Source organism: Podarcis cretensis, assembly GCF_951804945.1.
Source record: "Podarcis cretensis genome assembly, chromosome: 1".
In the NCBI taxonomy this organism is placed as follows: domain Eukaryota; kingdom Metazoa; phylum Chordata; class Lepidosauria; order Squamata; family Lacertidae; genus Podarcis; species Podarcis cretensis.
This window is the reverse complement of record NC_137170.1, coordinates 8,868,056-8,892,007: the sequence shown is the minus strand read 5'-3', so window position 1 is coordinate 8,892,007 and position 23,952 is coordinate 8,868,056. Positions and strand designations below refer to the sequence as shown.

At 46.3% G+C, this 23,952-nt stretch overlaps 1 protein-coding gene across 2 annotated transcripts in view; it reads right to left on the bottom strand.

The window, feature by feature from the left end:
* DAAM1 (dishevelled associated activator of morphogenesis 1) overlaps window positions 1–23,952 on the bottom strand; it is a 182,145-nt gene that overhangs the window by 41,135 nt on the left and 117,058 nt on the right. For both annotated transcript variants that reach the window (XM_079986770.1, XM_079986771.1), the window contains exons 5-15: window positions 19,104–19,198; window positions 16,621–16,954; window positions 14,873–14,983; window positions 13,967–14,070; window positions 12,734–12,800; window positions 11,831–11,948; window positions 9,537–9,675; window positions 6,974–7,032; window positions 5,802–5,989; window positions 3,442–3,750; window positions 2,482–2,589 (exon numbers count right to left, since the gene is read on the bottom strand). In XM_079986770.1, the coding sequence (XP_079842896.1) occupies window positions 2,482–2,589; window positions 3,442–3,750; window positions 5,802–5,989; window positions 6,974–7,032; window positions 9,537–9,675; window positions 11,831–11,948; window positions 12,734–12,800; window positions 13,967–14,070; window positions 14,873–14,983; window positions 16,621–16,954; window positions 19,104–19,198 (1,632 nt within the window). The remainder of the gene's footprint in view (window positions 1–2,481; window positions 2,590–3,441; window positions 3,751–5,801; window positions 5,990–6,973; window positions 7,033–9,536; window positions 9,676–11,830; window positions 11,949–12,733; window positions 12,801–13,966; window positions 14,071–14,872; window positions 14,984–16,620; window positions 16,955–19,103; window positions 19,199–23,952) is intronic.

Here is a 23,952-nt window from a genome sequence, read left to right as displayed (position 1 = left end):
GCAAACCAGTATAGAGCGCAAGTCAACCTGCAAATGCAAACCCGAGAGAAAATCTATACAGCTTTCTGTAGCATAATGCGGATATTTTGCCTAATTTTTTAAGCATTTGTGTGTGCTTATGTGGCAGTATACCTGAATCAGCTTCTCCATCCCCATCGTTCAGCCTGGACAGTGAGATGCAGCGCCGAGGGCCTTCTGGTGGTTCCCTCGCTGCGAGAAGCCAAGTTACAGGGAACCAGGCAGAGGGCCTTCTCGGTAGTGGCACCCGCCCTGTGGAACGCCCTCCCACCAGATGTCAAAAAGAAAAATAACTACCAGACTTTTAGAAGACATCTGAAGGCAGCCCTGTATAGGGAAGCTTTTAATGTTTAACAGACTATTGTATTTTAATATTTTGTTGGAAGCCAAGTGGCTTGGGAAACCCAGCCAGATGGGTGGGGTATAAATAAGAAATAATAATAATAATAATAATAATAATAATAATAATAAGCTGAGATTCCTGCATTGCAGGGGGTTAGACTAGATGACCCTTGGGTCCCTTCCAACTCTAAAATTCTACGATATTAAAAAGTGTTAGGCCAGGATAACGTCATGTATTTCTGTAACGAAAAGGCCATTGTGCTTCAGCTCACTGCCCTCATTTCTACTACCAACACCTTAACGTTTTTTAAATAGCGATTATTACAAGAAGAGCCTGTTCTCAAGTAGCCAACCTGATGCCTATGGGGAGTCAAGCAGGACTTGGAGGCAACAGAGCCCTCTCCTCCTGTGGTTTCCAGCAAGTGGAATCCAGAACCACACCTCCTCTCTCCCGCTTGGACTACTGCAATGCGCTCTACGTGGGGCTACCTTTGAAGATGACTCGGAAACTGCAATTAATCCAGAATGCGGCGGCTAGACTGGTGTCAGGGAACTGACATCAGAGTGAGAGGCGGAGGCAGGGCTCCAGAGCGATGCCGGAGAGGGGACCAGCAGGGGGGAAGGAATTCAGCGTAACACCAGTGGAGAAGAGAGGGAGATGGAGGAAGTGGAGACAGCGCTCTAAGACCCTTCACCAGAGACTAGTGGAGAGAGCGCTGACACGCCCCTGCCTTCCCCGTACTTGCGCAGACGAGTTCCGCGCAGGGAAAGTAGGAGGAGACTAGGCGTCAAACAGCTCTTATCCTGGAAGAGGTTCAAGAAACGCCCACTGACGGATTCGGCAAGTGACTGACCGGCCACGGAGTGTGAGCTGTCAGCCAAAGCATGGTTGGCCAGGCAATATAACTAAAACTGAAGGCAACTTACGCACAAGTAACCCCCTTACAACCATTACAACTGGTGACTGGGGACGGCCGCCGAGACCACATAACACCAGTCCTGAGAGTTCTGCATTGGCTCCCAGTATGTTTCTGAGCACAATTCACAGTGTTGGTGCTGACCTTTAAAGCCCTAAACGGCCTCGGTCCAGTATACCTGAAGGAGCGTCTCCACCCCCATCGTTCTGCCCAGACACTGAGGTCCAGCATCGAGGGCCTTCTGGCGGTTCCTTCATTGCGAGAAGTGAGGTTAAAGGGAGCCAGACAGAGAGCCTTCTCGGTAGTGACGCCCGCCCTGTGGAATGCCCTCCCTTCAGATGTCAAGGAAATAAGCATCTATCTTACCTTTAAAAGACATCTGAAGGCAGCCCTGTTTAGGGAAGTTTTTAATATTTAATGCTGTATTGTTTTTAACACTCAATTAGGAGCAGCCCAGAGTGGCTGGGGAAACTCAGCCAGATGGGCAGGGTATAAATAATAAATTATATTATATATATATTCTATTATAACTTAGTCATTGTGGCTAGTATCAACTGAATAGTCTCGTCTTCCATGCCTTTTAAAGCCACCCAAAATGGTGGCCATCACTACTTCCTGAAGCAAGTTCCACAGTTTAACTATGCACCGTGTGAAGAAATGCTTTCTTTTATCTGCCGTGAATCTTCCAACATTCACCTTCTACGCTTGGGCCCAGGGTTCTCCTCTTTCTGTACATGAGACATAATTGCAGGCAACTCTATCAAATCTCTTCTTGTTTTCCTTTTCTACAAAGCAGAACGCCCCAAACAGGTTACATTGTGAACAGTTCAGAGAAATTACCAACAGCTAAGAGAATAAAGTTGTCATTCAGATACGCAACTGAAAACGTATTCTCGAAACTGGGGGTGCGCGGGATGATTCCCATGCAGTTAAATCTGTGGTTAGTTTTTAGTCATTCCCAGCAATGTTGTTACTCGTAACTTGAGCACAGCATGCATTGCCTCTCAAAATGCTGTCACACCAACCATCAAAATCACCAACACGGATATGCCCAGAGGCGTTCAGTTGACAGGACGAATTAAAATGGTGTTACACAAGTAAATGAAGGATGGTAAAAATAAAAGCCAAAATGTTGCATTCCAATGATCACCCGACAGAGGCGGTTTTGGACCATCTTACAAAACACACGTTGGCAGTACTCTACCTGCTGCCTTTGGTAAGCGGAGAATGTCCTCTCAAGGTCTTCGAGATCTAGCACCTTGAACACCTTTGCGTCATCAATGCCAGCCCATACGGTGCCTTCCAGCTTGTTCTGGGAAGAAGGGAAGAGGATAGGGTAAGCACCACTTATCCCATACAAGCCGCCATTTTGTAAACTGAAACCATACGCTATAAACTTATGGACTATGCAGAAGTGGCGAAACTTACCGGAAGAATAAGAAATCAAGATAACAAACTTTTTATAAAAGAAGGGAAATGGTCTATTGCATATTTACGGACAAACTGTAAACAGATAAAAACACTGGCAGGATTATTGTAATAACCTGCAGCTACATAAGAGTAAATATTTAAAGAAGATAAATAAATGAGTAAGTTAAGCTAATTTGGATATGCAGAAGATGTTAAAAATAAATTTAAGGAACCGCAGAAAGAGGGGGAAGGACGCCAAGTTTTAAAATGTCAAAATGATTGTAAAATCTATGAAATGTATATATCTGAAAAGTATAAATATATATATATATATATTTAAAAATAAACCATATGCTATGGGAACAGAGTCCCTTGTCAAGGTCACCTTTGCCTTAACACACAAATTTGGGTGGATTTGCCAGAGAGGGATAAAATGTCTCTCTCTCTCTCCAGAATAGTCCATTTAGTCCAGAATTGTGCTTCAAGCAGAAGACAGTAGGATGCCACAGGGAAGATGGTGGCCCCAAAGCCCATCTAGTCCAGACCCTATTCTCACAATGACTGCCAAGATCCCTGTGGGAAGCCTTCAAGATGGACCACAGCTTCCACCAGCCCCAACCAAAACGCCTGTGCTTGGCTAGGGCCGACTGAACCACCTGGAGGCCACCAGCCAAACTACAACTTGACGATGGCCACAGAGGAGGACCACACAGCCAGAAGCATTGATTCACACATCATGGAAGAGGCTGCTTACCTCAGGCAGCTTGGACCAGTTGAAGGACTTGAGAGCGTTTGTGGGCTGCGGGATGTTTTTCCTCTTGAGCGCTGATCCCAAGGGTGCTCCCGGGGCTGGGGTGAGGCCGCCAAGCGGAGGTGGCCCTGGTGGAGGAGGCGGTCCACCGGGAGGCGGTGGCGGAGGAGGCGGTGGTGGGAGAACCCCGCCAGGAGGTGGTGGCGGCGGAGGGACCGGGAGAAGAGAACCTATGGAAGCTGTTGGTAAGGGGCCCCCAGGAGCACCTGGTGGCAGAGGGGGCCCCCCTGGGACAGGAGCGCATATTGCTCTCTGGAAGAAAAAGAGGGGAGAGAGAACATACGGTCACTGCAAGGAACTTGAAAAATATACTGTCATATCTTGGGTTACAGACGCTTCCCATTGCATTTTTTTTGGGTTACGCACCTGCCGAAACCTGGAAGTACTAGAATGGGTTACTTCCAGGTTTCGGGGGTCGCGCATGCACAGAAGCACTAAATTGCATTTTGTGCATGCGCAGAAGCGCTGATTCGCAACCCGAGCGTGCGCAGATGCGCCGCTGCAGGTTGCGATAAGTGCATCCCGCACAGATCACGTTTGCAACCCGAGTGTCCACTGTATAAGGAAGTTAGATGGCATTCAGCCTACCAGTGATGGATCCAAAAGACAAATCGCCACGGAAATTGAAAACGAGGAAGAGAAGCAAGGTTTGACGTAGGGAAAGTGAGGAATCTCCACCTTGCATTTGGGATGTGAGGGATAGCAGCAACAGGGAAAGGAAAGTGGGGTAGAGGTTCCTCAAGCCCAAGGGTGAAGAAGCTATGGTTCTCTAGATGTTGTTGGATTACAATTCCCATCATCCTTGATCATGCTGTTAGGAGCTGATGGGAATTGACAATCCTGCAGAATCTGGAAGGCACTGTGTTGGCTACCCCTGCCCTAGCTTAGCTCCTTCCCCCATAATGTCTAATTTATCCCAAAATTGCAAGGAGTGCAGGAAACTAGTTTAGAAAACCATGCTGGGGCTGTCCAAGATGCTGTGAGAAAACTCTTCTGTTTTAATAGATGACACTTCAGTGCCTTTCCTTCATCACTGGATAACCTTAGCTTCTCTGTCCATATGGAGAATGGCTCCTGGGATTGATGGCACACCACCCAGAGGCAAACTTGGGCCCCAGAACCTTGGCTGACTGCTGGTGTGAGCCTGTCCTCATTGAAGTCAAGAGGCAAGGATCCATGCTATATGAAGTCTCCTTCACCACTGGGATCCCATAGCAAAATAATGCACTGCTCCACAATCAGTCGATATTCCTGAAATATACTGGATGCCCAACGACACCAAGGAATTACCACCTTCTCCTTCACAAAAGTGTTCAACTTTGGGCCCCTAGATGTTGTTGGACTACAATTCCCATCATCCCCAGGCAGCTTAACCAATGCTAAGGGTTGGCGAGAGTTGTCAACATCTGAGGACTTAAGGTTGAAGAACGCTGCAAAGCTTAGAGCAGCTTATATTGTGCTCTTCGTTGACTCTCATCAAAATCCACCCATGCTTATCTTCAGCAACTCTACAAAACTGGGTGATCCCGGACTATTCCAGGCAGTGCCGCCATCTTAAATTCTCCTCTGAGAAAGCAAGATCTTAGCTGGAGTCTCACTCAGGCACCTGACTTTGGCCTCTTTCTCCTCTCAGTGACGAGAAAGGTCTTTGACCTGTCTGTATCAAGTTCTGCAGCTGAACCTTTTATTTCATAAAACCAGCCTTGTAGGTTCAGGAGGTCAGTCTAGATAATGTCCACAGGTGGTCCTGTATCTGTGAGGTTAGCATTTACAAGAGGAAACATGCTAAACCAGTCAAACCAGTTTCTTTGTTAAGGTAATGCCCGTAGCCGCTCAGCTAAGTACCTACCCACCACCGACATCTTAAAGAGTGAGCTCTGTTGCCATAGAGACAAGTGGGCGGGTCTCTTCCCGCCTCACCTGGCTAGATGCCAGGACATCCTAGGATGGGGAGCAATAGGTGAAGGGATCTGTGCATCTATGAGTTGGGCTGATGCTGGAGACACAGAGGCTTGTAATGCTCTGTCCTGGCCCCAAATTTCCCTGGCGACCTAACGGGGAGGCAAGATCTGCTGGCGTGTTAATGCAGTGAACCCCACCCTCCTGCGCTCAGGTTGTGTATATGTGTAAATGAAATCATATACCCTAAAGACACCACAGTCTCCATTGACCTTCGTTCCAAGGAAACTGAACTCAGGGGAAACATGGGAACCTCTGGAGTGTCTTGCTGCTCAGAGACTGGGATTGTGTGTGACACTAGCTCATGGCGAGATCTGGCCCAATCCCATGTTAGATGGCCTCACCCTGCTCAGTTCATGGATCTGCGCCGTGAGGTCTGCCACTTGCTGCTTGACTTGTTTATTCTCCGACAGTTCCTTTTCCAGCTTCTCCTTCATCTTATTCAAGGTCTGCATCATCTCCTCCTTCTCCTGGGTCTTGACGTCACACTCCCGCTCTTTCTTTTCCAGCTTCTGCTGGAGCTCATGATGTTCTTTATGATAAGAAAAAGGGATGGGAGATTAAACTGTTTGCAAGGTCAGTATTGTCAACACTGGCTGGCAGCAGCTCTCCAGGGCTTCAGAGAGGGGGCATTCCTAGCCACCTTCTGCAATCCAGAGCTGATGTTCTGCCACTGAACCACATCCCCTCTTCAAGTTTCTGCTGCTCCTGCTCCTGATTCTTTGAATTTGCTCCTTTCTTGATAAAGATTACCTCAGGAAGTTGTGAACTCTAGTTCCTCCCACCCACAAAAAGCCCACGGCTCCCTCCGAGAAATGCTCAAGGAAGGTGAAACTGTTTGTCTGTGTAGCAGATGTCTGGATTACGGCCAAAGGGAATAAACTTGTGTCAACTAACCAATTGCCTCCAACTCCACACTATAGAGGTTCTAACTTCCGCGCTCCTCAACCCCAGTGTTTATAGGCCACCTCCACACGACCCTCAAAGCTCCGGCTTACTACTTAACCTGTTCTAACTCCTGTCCACATGGCTAGGAGGAGTCTGGGCCTCCCGCCTCCATTATGTCACTTCCTCTCATGACCATAATATGCAACAATTTGCCTTAACCAGAGTGAGGCCACAGCTGCATCTAGCTTAGAACCCCAACTGAGGTTGGCTCTCCAAAACTTCAAGCATATTTTTTTCTCCCACCTGAGTCCCAAGATCCTTTGAACCTGGCGCCTTAAGCAAACCACTCCACCATTTCCCCCTGTGGTCCTTTCTCCTACATATGGTATGCTTCACCAAAGGCCTGGTTGTCATGGTAACCCTTCATGGATGGATGGGGAACGCAAGGCCCTGCTGCTGGACTCCAGCACCCATCAGCCCCAGTCAGCATCACCAGCAGCCTTGTAAGATGGGAGCTGGAGTCCACATACACCTCAGAAGGCCACTCCTTCCTCATCCTTGATCTGCTTTACCATACACCTATCCTTCTGGTTTAGGCCGGAATGTTTGTTTATTTTGCATCAGTCACCTTTTCTCATCTTTTCCGCTTGTTCTTTCCATTGCTTCACTTCATTTTCATTAACCAGCCTGGAAAGAAAACAAACCATGGAAACAATAAGCACCACATACAATAGGAAATGAGGATTAAGGAAAGCCTGAGGTTTTCACCCATATGCATTTGTCAATTTCCCTCCCACAAAAACTTCTACAATGGCAATGTTTTGCTTCTGGGTCACTAGGCCTAAGGTTGGGCTCACTCGGTATTGCCAGGTTATTTTCCAGGAGCATTTAAGACAGCCTTTCTCAACCTGTGGGTCCCCAGATGTTGTTGGACTACAACTCCCATCACCCTTAGCTAGCATGACCGGTGGTCAGGGATGATGGGAGTTGTAGTCCAACAACATCTGGGGACCCACAGGTTGAGAACCACTGATTTAAGAGATTAGGAGGAAATCTAGACGCTTTCTAGACACTGTCTGAACCACTACAATGCTATGAATCTTTACCAACACCACTCCTTATGGTAGGGCTGCCATACGTCTGGATTTTCCTGGACAATACCAGGATTTCAAAGGCAGAATTGACATCCGGGGGGGGGGGGCATTTCTGAAATCAATCCTGGATCAATCGAAAAATCGCATTTTTGCAAAAGCTTAACAATTTTGGTGTCTTCCTAAAGAAAGCTCAACAACTTTCAGGGTGTCCTGGTTTTTACTTTTTGAAATATGGCAACCCTACCTTATGGGATGAGGTTCTCAGCCATGAAATGTTGGCAAACGAAAGCAGACTCTTAATAGGGAAGAAAGGTGTTTGAAAACCTTTCAAGGCGGCCATTCTCTTACAGGATTAGAAACAGGTTATGCTAAATGGATGAAGCAGGCTGGGAGCACGGAAAATAGGAATTGCCTTTTCTGAATGTAACAAGGGCCATGGGAAGTATCAATGCATGGATAACAGGGAGAAATGTAAAGTATTGCACTTGGGCAAAAAAAATGAGAGGCACAAATACAAGATGGGGGACACCTGGCTTGAGAGCAGTACATGTGAAAAGGATCTAGGAGTCTTGGTTGACCACAAACTTGACATGAGCCAACAGGGTGACGCGGCAGCTAAAAAAGCCAATGCAATTCTGGGCTGCATCAATAGGAGTATAGCATCTAGATCAAGGGAAGTAATAGTGCCACTGTATTCTGCTCTGGTCAGACCTCACCTGGAGTACTGTGTCCAGTTCTGGGCACCACAGTTCAAGAAGGACACTGACAAACTGGAACGTGTCCAGAGGAGGGCAACCAAAATGGTCAAAGGCCTGGAAACAATGCCTTATGAGGAACGGCTAAGGGAGCTGGGCATGTTTAGCCTGGAGAAGAGGAGGTTAAGGGGTGATATGATAGCCATGTTCAAATATATAAAAGGATGTCACAGAGAGGAGGGAGAAAGGTTGTTTTCTGCTGCTCCAGAGAAGCGGACACAGAGCAATGGATCCAAACTACAAGAAAGAAGATTCCACCTAAACATTAGGAAGAACTTCCTGACAGTAAGAGCTGTTCGACAGTGGAATTTGCTGCCAAGGAGTGTGGTGGAGTCTCCTTCTTTGGAGGTCTTTAAGCAGAGGCTTGACAACCATATGTCAGGAGTGCTCTGATGGTGTTTCCTGCTTGGCAGGGGGTTGGACTCGATGGCCCTTGTGGTCTCTTCCAACTCTATGATTCTATGATTCTAAGGAAGAGGAAGTTGACAGGCAGTGGCCCCCACCCCTCAACTGGTTGTAAGCCAGAAGGCAGGCAGGGTGCAAGAAGCTGGTTGAGAGGAAGACCAGCTTCTACTGATCCAGAGGTTGCATGCTATTTATTGCTGGTTGGTCAGGGGCAACAGTGTGGAGAGGTCTGTATTACTGACTTCATGTACAACATATGGGCATCCTGGAGCCATCTTGTTGGCAGCTATGGAGAACAGGTCTAGATGGACTTTTTGGACCCTATTCAGCAGGACTCTTCTTACCTCCTTAATTTTATACCACAGAGCCTCATGCCCTCAAAACACAGTTTGTACAGGCAGGGACCGGTTTTCGGAGAGGTTACATTCTGGATCCCTGTACACACCAGCCGGGCCTGAATAAGGCTGCCCCATTCCACCCCCGCTCATTTTGGTGGCATTTTTGGGTCACTTCCAGGCTTGGTCTGCTGTGTGCATGCGTGGTCATACACATTTCACACAAGCATGAATTGGTCGCTGCCTGTATTTGTGATCACAGGGAACATATGTTCACAGTTATCCAGGGGAAACACGAAGGATTAAAACTGAATGCCTCGCCCCCAACTGAGAACGGAGGAAGGAGAAAAACCTATCCCCATTTTAGACTTATGTAGTCCATGCAATCGCAATTGGATGGGATCTCTAAAGATCATCCAGCTCAACCTCCGTCAATGCAGGAAACCCAACTTGCAAGCATGTGCTTTTTTTTTTTTTTTTAAAAAAAGATGTTCAAAAAGCAAAACACACACCAAATACAGAATAAAACCAGGAAAGAAAGAGCGAAAGAAAGTCTTCTAATTTAGCATTTGGTTCAGAAGGAGGGAAGAAGAGGGTCTTACATTCGAACAACGTTCTTAATATTAAAGTTCTCCAGGGGTGTTGAGTCTGGGTCCTGCCCTTTGTCGTTCTGAATAACTATTTGTTGTATGATGCGGTCGAGCAGCAACCAATAATGGACCGTGTTGCCATTTCTCTTATCTAAAGGAGGCAGAGGAGAGATAGAGATTAACAAAGACTTTCACACGGGAGAATGCGTGCTAGACCCCCGCAGCAGAGACCCAGCGGTTTTTGCTGAAATTCCTGCTGCTTCCACGTTTCAAACACAAAACCATTCCAAGACTGTAGAGGCAGCTATGCAAAACATTTAAGGAAGCAGCTCTCAAGGGACCTCTTTTGGCAAGCACGGAGAGGCCTTGGAGTTTGGCATCTTTCAAAATGCTTCTGCAATTAAGGCAGATGCCTGCATACGAGTGTGGATCTGGGCAACCCTTAAATTCAGCTGAGCTGTGGAGGGAAAGATGGTTTGTTGGGGTGTTTGTATCTGTGTGTGTCAGACAGGATGAAAAGTAGCAAGTGACATCATGGAAACATACGGGATTTAAATAAATAAAAATAAACATATTTAAGAGTCTATGGGATTACCCCGCACACAACTTTTGAATCAAATATCAGGGAAGTAAATCACACAAGAAGCTGAGCTAGATATGGGGCTTCTAGGAAAACTCAGGCAAATCCAGAGCAATGGGATGTAATTGAGAAAATCTTCTGTGCAGATGACTGCAATGACAGCAGAGCTTGATTGAATGTATTTCCTGGATGCTCCAGGGGGGTTGTGTAAAAATAAGCAAAAGCCCAAAATCCATTGTTTATGAAATTTGTTGCTGTTGTTTGGGATAGCAGCTGTGTTGTTCGAGGGAAGAGGAATGGCACACAATCAATTTAAGCTACCTCTTACGTTGTCAGAGAACTCAGCGGCTTCCATTGTGTTCCCGTGAGCGGAACTTCACTCATGCTGACATGAGCGAGGGGTGGGGTGGGGGTGTTTTTCAAGGATTTCTCCTCCCCACCCCACCCCCACCCCATAGCCCCTTGGAAACCTGTTCCAGGGAGTTGGGGAGATCCTCTAGAACAGCACAGGAAGTGGCTGCAGGAGGGAAGGGGGAAATGGAGCATACATCGCCTCCAGCCTTCCACTTCCTTCAGTGGGAAGAGACTTTGCTAGATTACATTTTCATTGCAAATGAGAAGCACCGAAGTTTTGACTTTGCAGATTTTAACATATATTCATGCTGGTGTATGCAAGATGGTGTATTCATGGTTGTAGGGGAGGAAGAGGGTTTGTTTTTTGGGGGGGTGGGGTGGGGAGATAATTAGGGGTTGCATCTAGCAAACTCATCCCATTCTTGGAAGGACCTGTTTTCCTTTGTTACACTTGTTATTAACGATTGAAAGAGCTGGTTCCAAAATATTCCTGCGCAAACATCAGGCTCAATTCTCAATTCCTTTCATAACATTCTATGGAACGCAACATGGCAACCTACAGTCAACAAGTCCTTGGGGCGCACAAAGATGTAAATTAGCAGAAAACCTGAGACCCAGGAAGGGTGGTGGGGATCCCAGCATCTTCTCTCCAGAGAGATTTCTAGGGACCAGCTCATGAGGAAACCCTACTTTCCTTCGATCTTGCAGTCCAAGCTGCACCTCCTCCCATTGCAAGCACTCATCCCAGTTTTTTAAATAAATGCTACGAATCGAGTCTTGTCATTTTGTCTTCTCTTGCCAGGGTTAGGAAGCCTTCTCCACGCCCTTTGGGGCAGATGATGTTGTCCTTAAAAATTCCGCTTGAGCAAGGCAACTGCCCACCCATCTCCCCCCCCCCCGCATGCACCCCTGCCATCCTGAATTCTGTTTCAGAACAGATTTAAAGGGTGCACAGTGACAGGAAAAAGGGAGAATGTTCTGCTGCACAAGTAGAAATCCTTGAGATGATTCAATGTCCCCCTTAGTGCTACTTGGATTGCAACCCATATTTCCTATTTCTGATCAAGAGGACACCATTCCATTCATCATGAGGACACCAGCTCATTCATCCACTTCCATAGAGAGGGGCTGAAATGAGCACACACACAACCAGTCCTTCGAAATAATGTGGTACGAAGCCCATAGATGTTGCTGATGTTGCTGCTTTCGCAGAACATTGAAGATTTAAGCAACCCATTCTAATAACCCTTATGGAACATGTTACAGCTACAACACTTCCAACTTCAGTCAACAGAAAACAAGAGTCGTGAAACCACCCACAGCCTGCTTTACATGTACAGATACAAAAATACATCTCTATATATTTACTCACAAGGCATTTGGAGACAGTGATGGAGGATAGACATGAAGTGTGGGTACGCTTCTGTATGGGTCAGCCGCTTCCTCGTAAGCTCAAACATCTGGGTTGCACTTTTCGTATCTATATGGACCTGTGTTTGGATAGGCAAAAAGTGACGTTTTGTATTTCCACGCCCCAAGTATGGCTCGACATTGCCACGGGGAGTCAAAAGTTGCTGCCCTCAATTGCACTAAACCCAGAACAATCTGTCTTCAAATCAGGTCTTTATTATATATAATGGGGGCAGGTGTACACACACATTTCACCCCCAATGAATGTTCAAAATTTTGCACGCGTCTATATCCACACGTGCATGTTCACAATCCCAGTCAAGATTTGCCAGGTGTACAAGAACTCTTGACACAGAATATAGAATTGTAGCATTGGAAGAGCCATCCAGTCCATTCTCCTGAAATGCAGGAATCACAGCTAAAGAAACCCTGAGATAATGGCCACCCAACCTCTGTTCAAAAACCTACAACAAAGGACAGTCCACTATTTTCCAAGATAGTCTGTTCCACTGTCAAACAGATGTGAGTGTATGTCCAAATCATGGTGAAAGCAACATGACTTTTAAGCCACTTTTAAGCCACTATTTTAATGTAAATTTTGACATCTACTGTAAAATTCATACAGTGCTCAGGAGTGTGATTCACTTATAGTGATGCTGAACCCATTTGGGATGGGGGGTGGGTTGTGAAAATGCTCATTTAAAAGCACCCCACCTGCTCACCCCATTTTCAGAGGTCACTGCAAAGGGATCCAGTTGTTGCAGTGATTCAAGGCAGGTAGAATTCTATGCTTTTTTATTCTTACAACAGGAAAACAACAACCACCCAGCGCCAGAGTAGTTAGGATGGATGGATGCATACATACCAGTTCAAATCTTTTGGCAAACTCCAATTCATCCTCATTTCTAAGCATTTCAAAAAAGTCTAAATGCCTGGGAAGGAGATAAGAGTCAACACACATTTATTGTAATGGGCTATTGAATACGTTTCCGAGCACAATTCAAAGTGTTGGTGCTGACCTTTAAAGCCCTAAACGGTCTCGGTCCAGTAGACCTGAAGGAGTGTCTCCACCCCCATCGTTCTGCCCCAACACTGAGGTCCATCGCCAAGAGCCTTCTGGCAGTTCCCTCATTGCGAGAAGTGAGGTTACAGGGAACCAGGCAGAGGGCCTTCTCGGTGGTGGCGCCCACCCAGTGGGACGCCCTCCCACCAGATGTCAAAGAGAAAAACAACTACTGGACTTTTAGAAGACTTCTGAAGGCAGCCCTGTTTAGGGAAGCTTTTAATGTTTAATAGATTATTGTATTTTAATATTCTGTTGGAAGCCGTCCAGAGTGGCTGGGGAAACTCAGCCAGATGGGTGGGGTATAAATATATTATTATTATTATTATTATTGAATCAATCTTGGGAGGGAGAAGTCTTAGAAGGTTTATACTACTATTCCTATTTAGAAATTTCTAGAGCAGGCAAGCCATTTATTGACATTTCATCCAGTAGAGTTTGAAGCCCTTACATAATTCATCTTCTTAACAACAATGCAAAGCTTCTCATTCTTACTCAAATTTGTGTGGGAGCCAAACATAACTGCCAGTAAGTAAGGGGTTAGGGACCACAGAGGTGTACATCTCTGGAGAAGACTATTTTATTATTAGGCTGTCTGCCAGTATGCTTTTTATTAGGTTTTTTATCATTGGTGTTCTGTAATGCGTTTTTTATGTTGTACACCACCCTGGGATCTTTTGATAATGGGCGGTATGTAAATTGAATCAACAACAACAACATTGCCCAGTTGCCTGAGAATAGACCAATAAATGCATGAGTTTGACAAAGTAAAACAAAATTGCAAGGGGGGGGGGTGAGGGGAGATTGCAAAGCATTTTGTAAACTAATAATACAGCACACATTTGACTGACAACTGCTCTTAAGTACTGCTGGCATTAGGCATGTTTCAAGAAGCGTTCAGGTACCGTTTGAACTTGTAATTGGAATGCTTCAGCCTAAAGATGGATAACAACACAAAATCCAGCAAGAATGAAGAAGAAGGCACAATGGGGGAAAATCAATCTCACGGACTACAAACCAATCAACCACACTTACCTATCTAATGTGGAGTTTTCGTGTTCTCTTAATTTGTCAATCACAGGCTGAATCCCAAGCATGAGGAATTCATATCGGAGGTGGAGTCTGAAGTCCAGGCTTTCCTGGAAAAGAGAAAAAGAGAAGACCTTTCAAGGACTGTGGGTCTGATCTGAATATCCTTTTGGATGCCAACCTGGTGTCTTCTGGTTGTTCTTGACTACAACTCCCATCACCCCCTGGCCAGAAGGGAAGAGGCGGCAGAAACAAGCCAATCTTATTTTAGGCACACCAGGACAGAGGGCTGGAATCAAACGCTAAGCACTTGGACTTATCAAATCCATCAAACCTCCTTTGGGGAAGGTTCTCAGGCAGGATGGAAGGAGAAAGGAGAAAGGACTCTGTTGAGGGGAAAGGGGATGAGAGAAGGAAGGAGAGAGAGAGAGAGAGAGAGAGAGAGAGAGAGAGAGAGAAAGAGAGAAAGAAAGAAAGAAAGAAAGAAAGAAAGAAAGAAAGAAAGAAAGAAAGAAAATGAAAGGGAGGGAGGGAGGGAGGGAGGGAGGGAGGGAGGGAGGGAGGAAGGAAATGAAAGAAAATGAAAGGAAGGGAAAGGAAGGGAAGGGAAGGGAAGGGAAGGGAAGGGAAGGGAAGGGAGGAAGGGAGGGAGGGAGGAAGGAAGGAACAAGCTATTAGACTGAACGAGGCCCTGCCCCACCAACCTTAAACAACCTCCACCTGCCTGCCTTCCTACTTACAAGAGCTCAGGAGGCGTCACTCCCTGTAGCATGGAGGAGAATAGGGGCAATACTAGGATTAGTTGGCTCTGCCGGCCATTGCCTCTGGCGCCACCTCCTGTTGGACCTCCACCCCACCAGCCAAAGTGGTCGCTAGCCTCGATGGTTAGCGACTTACCCCCACTGGACTTACCACTCCAGCCCCTTGGCTTAGAACTGCGTTGATGAAGGACATAATAGCCGTCTTGAGGCTCACTTCGTCCCGGTATCGGCCTGTGCTTCGGTCCAGGTCATTTATTAGTGTCTGCGGGGTGCAAGGTTTTCAATTAATGACGTCTACAGGTGCAGAAGTGCAGGGGCAAAATGCCACCAGTGCAAACCCATTGCATTAAGAAAAAAAAGAACTAGTTTTTTTTCCGCTGAGGATCACAAAAAAAAGTATGGCCCACCCATACAGCTTCCCTCCCACTGTGGTGTGTTCCAGATGTTTTGGGCAGCTCACAGGTGCTGGCAAAACATCTGTGAGACAAAACATCTGTAGGACAAAAGCTTGGGGAAGGCTGGGTTGGAATTACCTGTCCATGCTAATGAATTGGCTAGAGATAGTTTACACATATTTTGACAGAACCACAGAGTCCTGAGTTAAGCACCCATTTATTAATTGCAAAAAAATTAATCGATATTATTATTGTTCTTTATTGAATTTGTATCCTGCCCTTCATCTGTAGATCTCACGGTGGCTCACAGCATAAAAATACAATGTAAAATCAAGAACGAGAAAGCAAACCAATAAACCTCCCTCCCCACAACCCAGTTGATGTATGGTAGCTTCCAAGCATATTTCTCAAACAAGCACCCTATTCTTGGAACCCTGCATTTTGATATTGGGTTTTAAATTGTTGCCACCTGCCCTGGGACCTTAAGGTGAAGGGCAGATGCTGCTGAAATAATGCAAAAATAAAATTATTATTATTATTATTATTATTATTATTATTATTATTATTTTGTATACAGCCCTATACCTGCAGGACAGCTCACAACCTAAAATCACAATATAAAAACACAAAATTCATAATAACAACAAAAACAATAACAACACCCCCCCCCAAAAAAAAACCACATTTTGAAAGGGCATTGGAAGTCAGTCAGCCAAATGCCTGGTTAAAGAGTAATGTTATCACCTGGCACCTAAAGGTGTATAATGAAGGTACCAGGCAAGTCTCCCCGGGGAGAGAGTTCCACAAACAGGGAGCCAGACTGAGATGACCCCAGACAGCATTAGAATAAAAAATAAATGCAGAGATTGCCCAAACACATGCAGAACTCAAAACACTAAGTAAAAGTTAATACTGGAGGCAGAGGGTAAGCTTTAAAGGGTTGATGCAAGCAGAGATTTCTTGTCCAACTGCTGACTCTGGTAAAAACAGGCATTGCCTGTTTTCAAAAATCTGCAAGCCCTGTTTGATCACACAGAAGCCGTGGGGCAAAAGAAGCACTGATACTCCGTGGAAAGGAAAAAAATGTCTCTCTAACTGCCTTCATTATTTCCCAACGTAAAGGTAAAGGGACCCCTGACCATTAGGTCCAGTTGTGACCAACTCTGGGGTTGCAGCGCTCATCTCGCTTTATTGGCCAAGGGAGCCGGCGTACAGCTTCCGGGTCATGTGGCCAGCATGACTAAGCCGCTTCTGGCGAACCAGAGCAGCGCACGAAAACACTGTTTACCTTCCCGCGGTACCTATTTATCTACTTGCACTTTGACGTGCTTTCAAACTACTAGGTTGGCAGGAGCTGGGACCGAGCAACGGGAGCTCACCCCGTCACGGGATTTGAACCGCATGATCGGCAAGTCCTAGGCTCTGTGGTTTAACCCACAGCGCCACCCGCGTCCCATATTTCCCAACGTACAACCAACTTAAGTGGCAAGAGGCAAGTCCGTACCTGAAAGCGAGTTCTTTCGCTGGCGTATTTTTGGTAGTGCACCATGGCTTCCAGCACCTTCTTGTGACCTCCGGGAACCAGGCACACAGCACCCATGATTTCCAGCACGGCCACCTTGGTCTTAATGTTTTCCGTGCTCAGGCTCTGCGCTATCACATTAATGCTCTCCAAATGGGCCAGGACGTGAGCTCTCCCCAGAGAGTTGTTCATCAGAGCTTTGATGCACCCGATGAGAGAGGTATGTATCCGAGACTCAGAGGTTTCATAGTCCATGCTCTTCAAGAAGTTCAGAATGCACGTCAAGCCATCCAGGTCGATAAACCTGGTTACAAACCTGCCAGAAACAGATCGCCATGAATACAAGAGGGTTCGTCAGGAAAAAAACACCACACAACGCAAATTGCAAATTTTACATCAGATAAAGATCCTCTCCTCAGCGAAGTTTTGTTAGACCCCTTTCTTTCCCCAGGGCTACAACAGTTTAACAAGAAGGTACAGCAACTCGGGCTGTCAGTGGAACTTTTGTGATCAATATCCCTTCCATCTGCCAAAGCTATAATAAAAACTAGGTTGTGGGATACTGAACACCAAGAACTAACAGTAGCAGCAGAGAAAACATGTTCCCCTCTTTATTTTCACCTTTCTTGGGAGCATGAAACTAACCACAATTACCTTGAATTTCTGCTTAACCCCCAAGAAAGAAGGGCATTTTCGCTGGCCAGGTTTAATTCAAATCCATCAAACCTCCTTTGGGGAAGGTTCTCAGGCAGTATGGAAGGAGAAAGAACTTGCCCATGTGAAGGCCACCTGGTGGAAACCCTCACACATATGGTTCTCAGTTGTAAACTATATGCTGATCTCCACCAGCAATTTCTAGATCAACTCTGTATCCCCAAATGGAAACCAGAATCAGAGGTCATACATTTTCTATTACTGGGGAATGATCAGGAGCTCACCAAGTCAGCGGCTAAATATCTCTATTTGGTTTTTTGTTGTCGAAATACACGGCAGACGTCTGATCTCCCTGGAGACAAAGAGATGTGACGATAGACTGCTCTGCCTCCTTTTTTTTATCAAAAGTTTTGTGCCACTGAGGAAGTGGTAATTCTGTATTGATTTGTTTTGGATGTTGTATGTGATGCCAATAAAAGGTTTGATGACGATGAAATTACAAATTACATTAAGCAGAGGTTGGATGGTCAGCTGTCCTGGATGCTTTAGCTGGGATTACAACATGGCAACCTCCAGAAGCTGTTGGACTCCAGCTCCCCAAATGGCCAATGGTCAGAAATCACTAGAGTCAGGGCTTTTTTTCAGCCCGAGTGAAGTTCCGGCACCTCTCAGGTGGTGGGTGCCATTGTGGGGCAGCTTCCTGCCCATGGTCCTGCTGTCTTCTGCTGCCACCAGTTGCCAGAGTGGGAAAGGGGAAGCAGACAGGATGGGAAGCTGGGGAGAGTGTCATGAAATTCTACTCAGTATTGATCCAGAGTAGATTCCAATGTATAGTTAGCAGAGCAAAAGCTTAAACAAGTGTCAGTTTGCACTTATTGGTACAGAAAGTATTGATCTGATGTGCAGATATCTTTCCTATTCTACTTAATTCAAGAGGGTTCTGGAAGCTTCTCTGTGTGGAAGAAACAAGCAGAAGGTTCATGATGTTTGAGTACAGCTGGCTTAAACTGGTTCTCTCATCTCTTTCTGGAACGAATTAAGTATATAACCAGAAGTACCACTGTATTGGATTTGTGACCATTATGCTCATTTGCCTTCAGTAGAAGTAGTAAACTGGGCTGAATGAAATACAATTGCCTCTGGTCTATTTGGGGGGAATCCTGCAATGTGTTTAAGTTTTACTCTGCTAACTACACACTGGAGTTCTGCTCTGCATCAATATTGAGTAGAATTCTATGACAGAGAGGTCACTGCAATTCTGAGCCTCGAGTACCACCCTCATGGAAATGGGGCTGGCGGGGGACGAAGAGAGAATGGGAGGTGTGCATAGGCAGGTGGGTGGGCTTGACATGGACACCCCCCGGGGAAACACCTTCGCCAGGAGAGGTTGAGGCTACTAGCGATGACGGCTCAGTGGAACCTCCAGGGTCAGAGTGAGTCTATCACTCTGAACAAGAGGCACAGCTCCCTATAAGATGGTGCAGACCAGCATCTTGTCGCATGATTTTTGCTTCAAGATGGCAGCGTTGGCAGCGTCTGGGTTGGCGAGTGTGGAGGTGAGTCCCGGCACTTTTTATTCCAGAAAAAAAGTAACCCAGTAACCTCTGTCTCTGGTTCTAGTGATATCTACTCAGCTCCTTTCAGCAAACTTAGCAATGACTGACCAGAACCTTATGGAGATTAACATTAAGAGTTCTTTGGCTAGAGAATCAATTCCAGGAACCCTTTTGCTAGAGAACCAATAGGAAAGCAAGCAGTTGAACCAATAGGAAAGCAAGAAGTTGGGCAGCAAAGCAAGGAAAATCATTTGCCTCATTGGTTTGGTCCTCAGCGCAGTCTTCAAACTCTCTATGGTTTTGCTGCGCTCTTCTTCATCTTCTTTTTCCAAAGCAATCAGCGATTTTCTCTGCAAAAGGTAAAAAGAAAATCAACGCAAGAAATAAGTTAGGCACAGCCAGCTTATTTACATACCGCATTTTGCACGGAAGCCATAATACACAATAAACATGAACATCCCAGCAAAACACAACCCTTCCCAGTATACATAAGGGTCTGGTGACTTCTGTTTCAGTGTGTATCTGAAGAAGTGGGCATGCACACGAAAGCTTATACCTAGTACAAACTTGGTTGGTCTCTATGGTGCTACTGGACTATTTTTATTATTATTATTTTGACTGCGTCAGACCAACACGGCTACTTACCCGAATCTAGAATCCCAGCACAACGTGAAGTAGATCAGCAAAGAGGCGGACTCCCAATTGTTTAGTAACACTAATAACAAAAAAAGACTCCGCTGACCTGTAAATTACACTACTAATTTAAGAAAGCTTGGGGGGGAAAACCAGAAGTGGATTTTTGTGTAACGGGACTGGGAGCTCAGTCTAGTTCTGATTCCTAAGCTAAGCATGTGCACCTATTCTTTACTTCCAGGTGTATGTTGCCCTACCACTGCAAGTCACTGGTTTGCACCAGGCTCTGATTGGTGGACCTCGTAGGCAGGTGGTGGTGGAGCAAGGAGATCCTGTGAGCCTAAAGTCTGTGCAGGCTTGATCTAAAAGCAGATTCATATGCTTGCATTTCCATTGCTTTGTGACACCCTCTTTAATATGCAACAATTCATACTGAGCTGAAAAATATTCAGCCCCAGAGCAACCGATTCTGTAGGAAGTTAATGATAATGAAACAGAAGAGAAGTCACAAAGGACAAGGAGGAAGGGCAGAGAAGCATTTAACGGCACACTAGCAATTAGGCCATATTTAATTTCATTTAGCAATATAGCATTATTAGCATAGTGCCTGCTTATAGCCCAAATGGTTTCTATTGTGCCCAGTACATGAGTCTAAATGAACACAGGAGAATAGCAGCTAATAACTAAGGCTGCAATCTTGTGCACACTTAGGAATAAACTCCATTTAATTCAATGGGATTGATTTCTGAGTAAACATACGCAGGGCTGCCCTGTAAGACTCAAAAGTGTATGGTAATGGACAGATCAAAATCCACTGCAAACCAAGACAGAACAAACGGTGTTCCTACATCTAGTTTAGGAAAAGTGAATACAGTTGAGAGACACGTGTTTCAACTTTTTACAATTTCACGGGAGGAAAGGAGGTTTTGTGAGATTTCCAGTTTTGGGAGAGCATGGACGGCTCATAAATTTCCCAAACTGAATCTCAAGACATTTTGCAAAATTTCAACAGACTTGTGTGGATTTGCACAAATGCAACAGGATGCTTAATTCTCTGTGCCGAACCATGTCCTGAAATTCAACTTTCAAGGAAAATCCTTCTCTAAGTGACATTTTCCCCAAACACCAACCTGACATTCAGAAATCTCCACATGGTTGCAATTGGACCCATGCCAGTTGCAAAATGCGCCTGGCTAATTTCTAACACTGACAACAGACCTGTTCCTGAAACGCTGGAGAGTCACCCTCAGTGTAAACCATGGCTGGGGAAACTGAGACATCCTGGATTCCATTGGACAACAATCCCCATCGTTCCTGGTCACAGGCTATTATGGCTGGGGCTGATGGGAGTTGGAGTCTGAAGGGGCAAATGTACCACATCCCTGGTATAGACAATGTGTTGCTAGACAGGCCAATGGTCTGATTCAGTATAACTTCCTCTCTGTCCCTGTCTCCAAAACATTCCTTTTGGAAAACTCTACCCAACACACTCTTTATAGTGACATGAGTTTGTGGATGCCAGACTTTTAATCCTTATAATCCTAGTGTTATGTACTGAGTTGAATAGGATTCAGAATGCAGCAGTCTGATTGGTCCTAAAACAATAGGATCCAGAATGCAGCGGTCTGATTGGTCCACAGGAGCCACCCAATCCAACTCCAGGTGGAAGGGAATCTGCAACCTGATTGGCCTGCAGGAGAATCCCAGAATTAGCCAATCACGTGGGACCCGTTGTGTAAATAATGTATATAAGGCAGACATTCTGGGGGAACTTCCATTCCTCCTCACTGCTATGAGCTGAATAAAGAGCATGAAATCCACTCTTGACTCCGAGTATATTTCACCTAGCAAGTGTTATAAAATAAGCCAGGCTAACTTCCTCAGGAGGTGATCGCCTGGGCGAAGGGCCATTAAGAAAAAGAAGGGGAGGTGATGGGCCATTAAGAGAGCAAAAGAGAGGGGGCTCTGTCCCAGAACACCAATGGGTGAGTCCCCTCCTCCAGCTCACAGATAGTGAGACGGACAAAAGCCAGAGTTTAGAGTTGAAGAGTGTGTGCAATGTGACCTAGAAGTAAAAAGTTGCAGGCTGAAAAGCCAGAGGGGCCAAGCAGGATGTTTGATTTCTGCTAGAGTCCAAGGCTGCGGCTATGGGAGAGGCAAGACCCTTTGATGTTGTGAACCCCTCCATCCTATGCTCAGGTTGCAGATACGTGGAAATCAACCACACCTATATCCTAAAGAGACCGCAGTCTCTGCTGTGCCTCCTTTGCAAAAGGAAACAAGATCTAGGGGAGCGCCTGGAACCCCTGGAATCTTGCACCACTCGGAGGTCAGGGTGGTGAGCAACAACATGGGATCTCTAGCTGCGGTGGCCCCGTTCCCTCCTGACTTTGTCATCTGCGTCCCATGTTTGCTTTAAAGAGGACACTGCAAAGAGGAGCTTCTGATGGCATTGCCAAGCTACCACACACACACACACACACACACACACCACCCACTGATATTCAAAGCTGCCCAGGCATTCTGCAAAAAGCACTTCAGCATCAGAGAATTTCATAAGTGATCTAATCAACACGGCAAGTGGAAGAGTCCCAAGGACGGATTCTATAAGCTGCCTCCAAACCTTTGCTCCATTGCCAGGGACATCTAAGAAAGGAATCCCTTTCTAGTGTTTACTCAGCCTCTTCTTTCCCTCCCTCTTTTTTGGGGGGTGGAAAAAGCTGCCTGTTTGCACAGAGGAAGTCAGACCCACGGGTCAACCTAGCTCAGTACTGTCTGCTCAGACTGGCAGCGACTCTCCAGGGTTCCAGGCAGGGAGTGTCTCCCAGCCCTACTTGGGAGACGCCAGGGATTGAACCTGGGACATTCTGCATGCAAAGCAGATGCTCTACCCACTGAGCTATACAGTCCTTTCCCTAAGAAGATGCCCTGCACCACTGGGTCTACCTAGCTTAGCCTACACTGGCTGGCAGCACTTTCTGCCCTTCAGACTGTGACTTCTGCTCCCAAAATGTCTTCTTGCTTTTATAGCTCAGTTCGTAAGGTTCGAGACTCTTAATCTCATGGCTGTGGGTTTGAGCCCCACGTTGGGCCAAAAAATAATCCTGCATTGCAGGAGGTTGGGCTGGATGACCCTCCGGGGTCCCTGCCAACTCTACGATTCTAGTTTTCCATGAGTATTAACTAGCCTTCCCCACACTCAGTTGGGAGACCCTGTTTAAAGGGTCTCTTGAAGCTGAATTATCCACCTGCCTCTTGGCTTGCCCTGGCATTACTGAGCTGCTTTCCTCCAGCACTGAATGCAGCTCTTGACTGTGAGGTGGTCGAACCCTAGCGCACGTGTGGTTTTCTTCTCCTGGAATCATCAAGGACGTTTCCCACATTCCTGAGATGATAACAGACTGCACTGTGGAAGGGGAGTCAGGAAGTTATTGCCTTTTGCTATAGTCCCTGTTTTTTCTCATTTCTCTCTCTGTTCAGCAAATGGTGTGCAGAAATAAGTCTGGTCGTGATGGAGGATATCTCTTCCCTGACTCCTGCTTCCCAAACCTTCTTTTTAAAAAAAACAACAAAAAAAACAACCACCCAGATATGCTGGGGATTAAAACTGGGACATACTGTGTGCCAATCCTGCACCAATGAGCTACCGTCTCTTCCCATATGCTGAGTGGGTGGGTCAGGTGAACAGCAAAACCCACCAAATCCTTATCATGTTGTGTGGAATGCCTCAGGGTGCAATACTTTCCCAGATGCTTTTCAACATCTTTATGCGCCCCCTCGCCCAGCTTGTCTGGAGTTTTGGGCTGGGCTGCCATCAGTATGCTGATGACACCCAACTCTATCTGTTGCTGGATGGCCATCCTGACTCGGCCCCAGACACACTGATCAGATGTTTGGAAGCTGTGGCTGGATGGTTACGTGGGAGCCAGTTGAAGTTAAATCCTTTGAAGACAGAGGTCCTTTGGCTAGGAAAGGATGATATGAGATTGAGGGGGCAATTCCCATCTCTTGTGGGGGTGCAATTAGTGCCAGCACCGTCCGGTAAGAGTTTGGGTGTAATCTTCGACACCTCCCTTTCCATGGAGGCGCAGATTGCAGCTATAACAAAGGCGGCATTTTTTCATCTCCGCCAGGCTAAGCAGTTGGCTCCTTACCTCTCTCGCCCTGACCTAGCCACTGTGATCCATGCGACGGTCACCTCCAGACTGGATTATTGCAACTCGCTCTACGTGGGGCTGCCCTTGAGACTCACCCAGGAACTCCAGCGGGTGCAGAATGCCGCGGCGAGACTCCTTACGGGGTCCTCAATGCGGGATCACATTCACCCGGTGCTATACCAGCTGCACTGACTCCTGGTGGAGTACAGGATCAGTTTTAAGGTGCTGGTTTTAACCTTGAAAGCCCTATACGGCCTAGGACCCTCGTACCTACGGGACCGCCTCTCCTGGTATGTCCCACAGAGGAACTTACG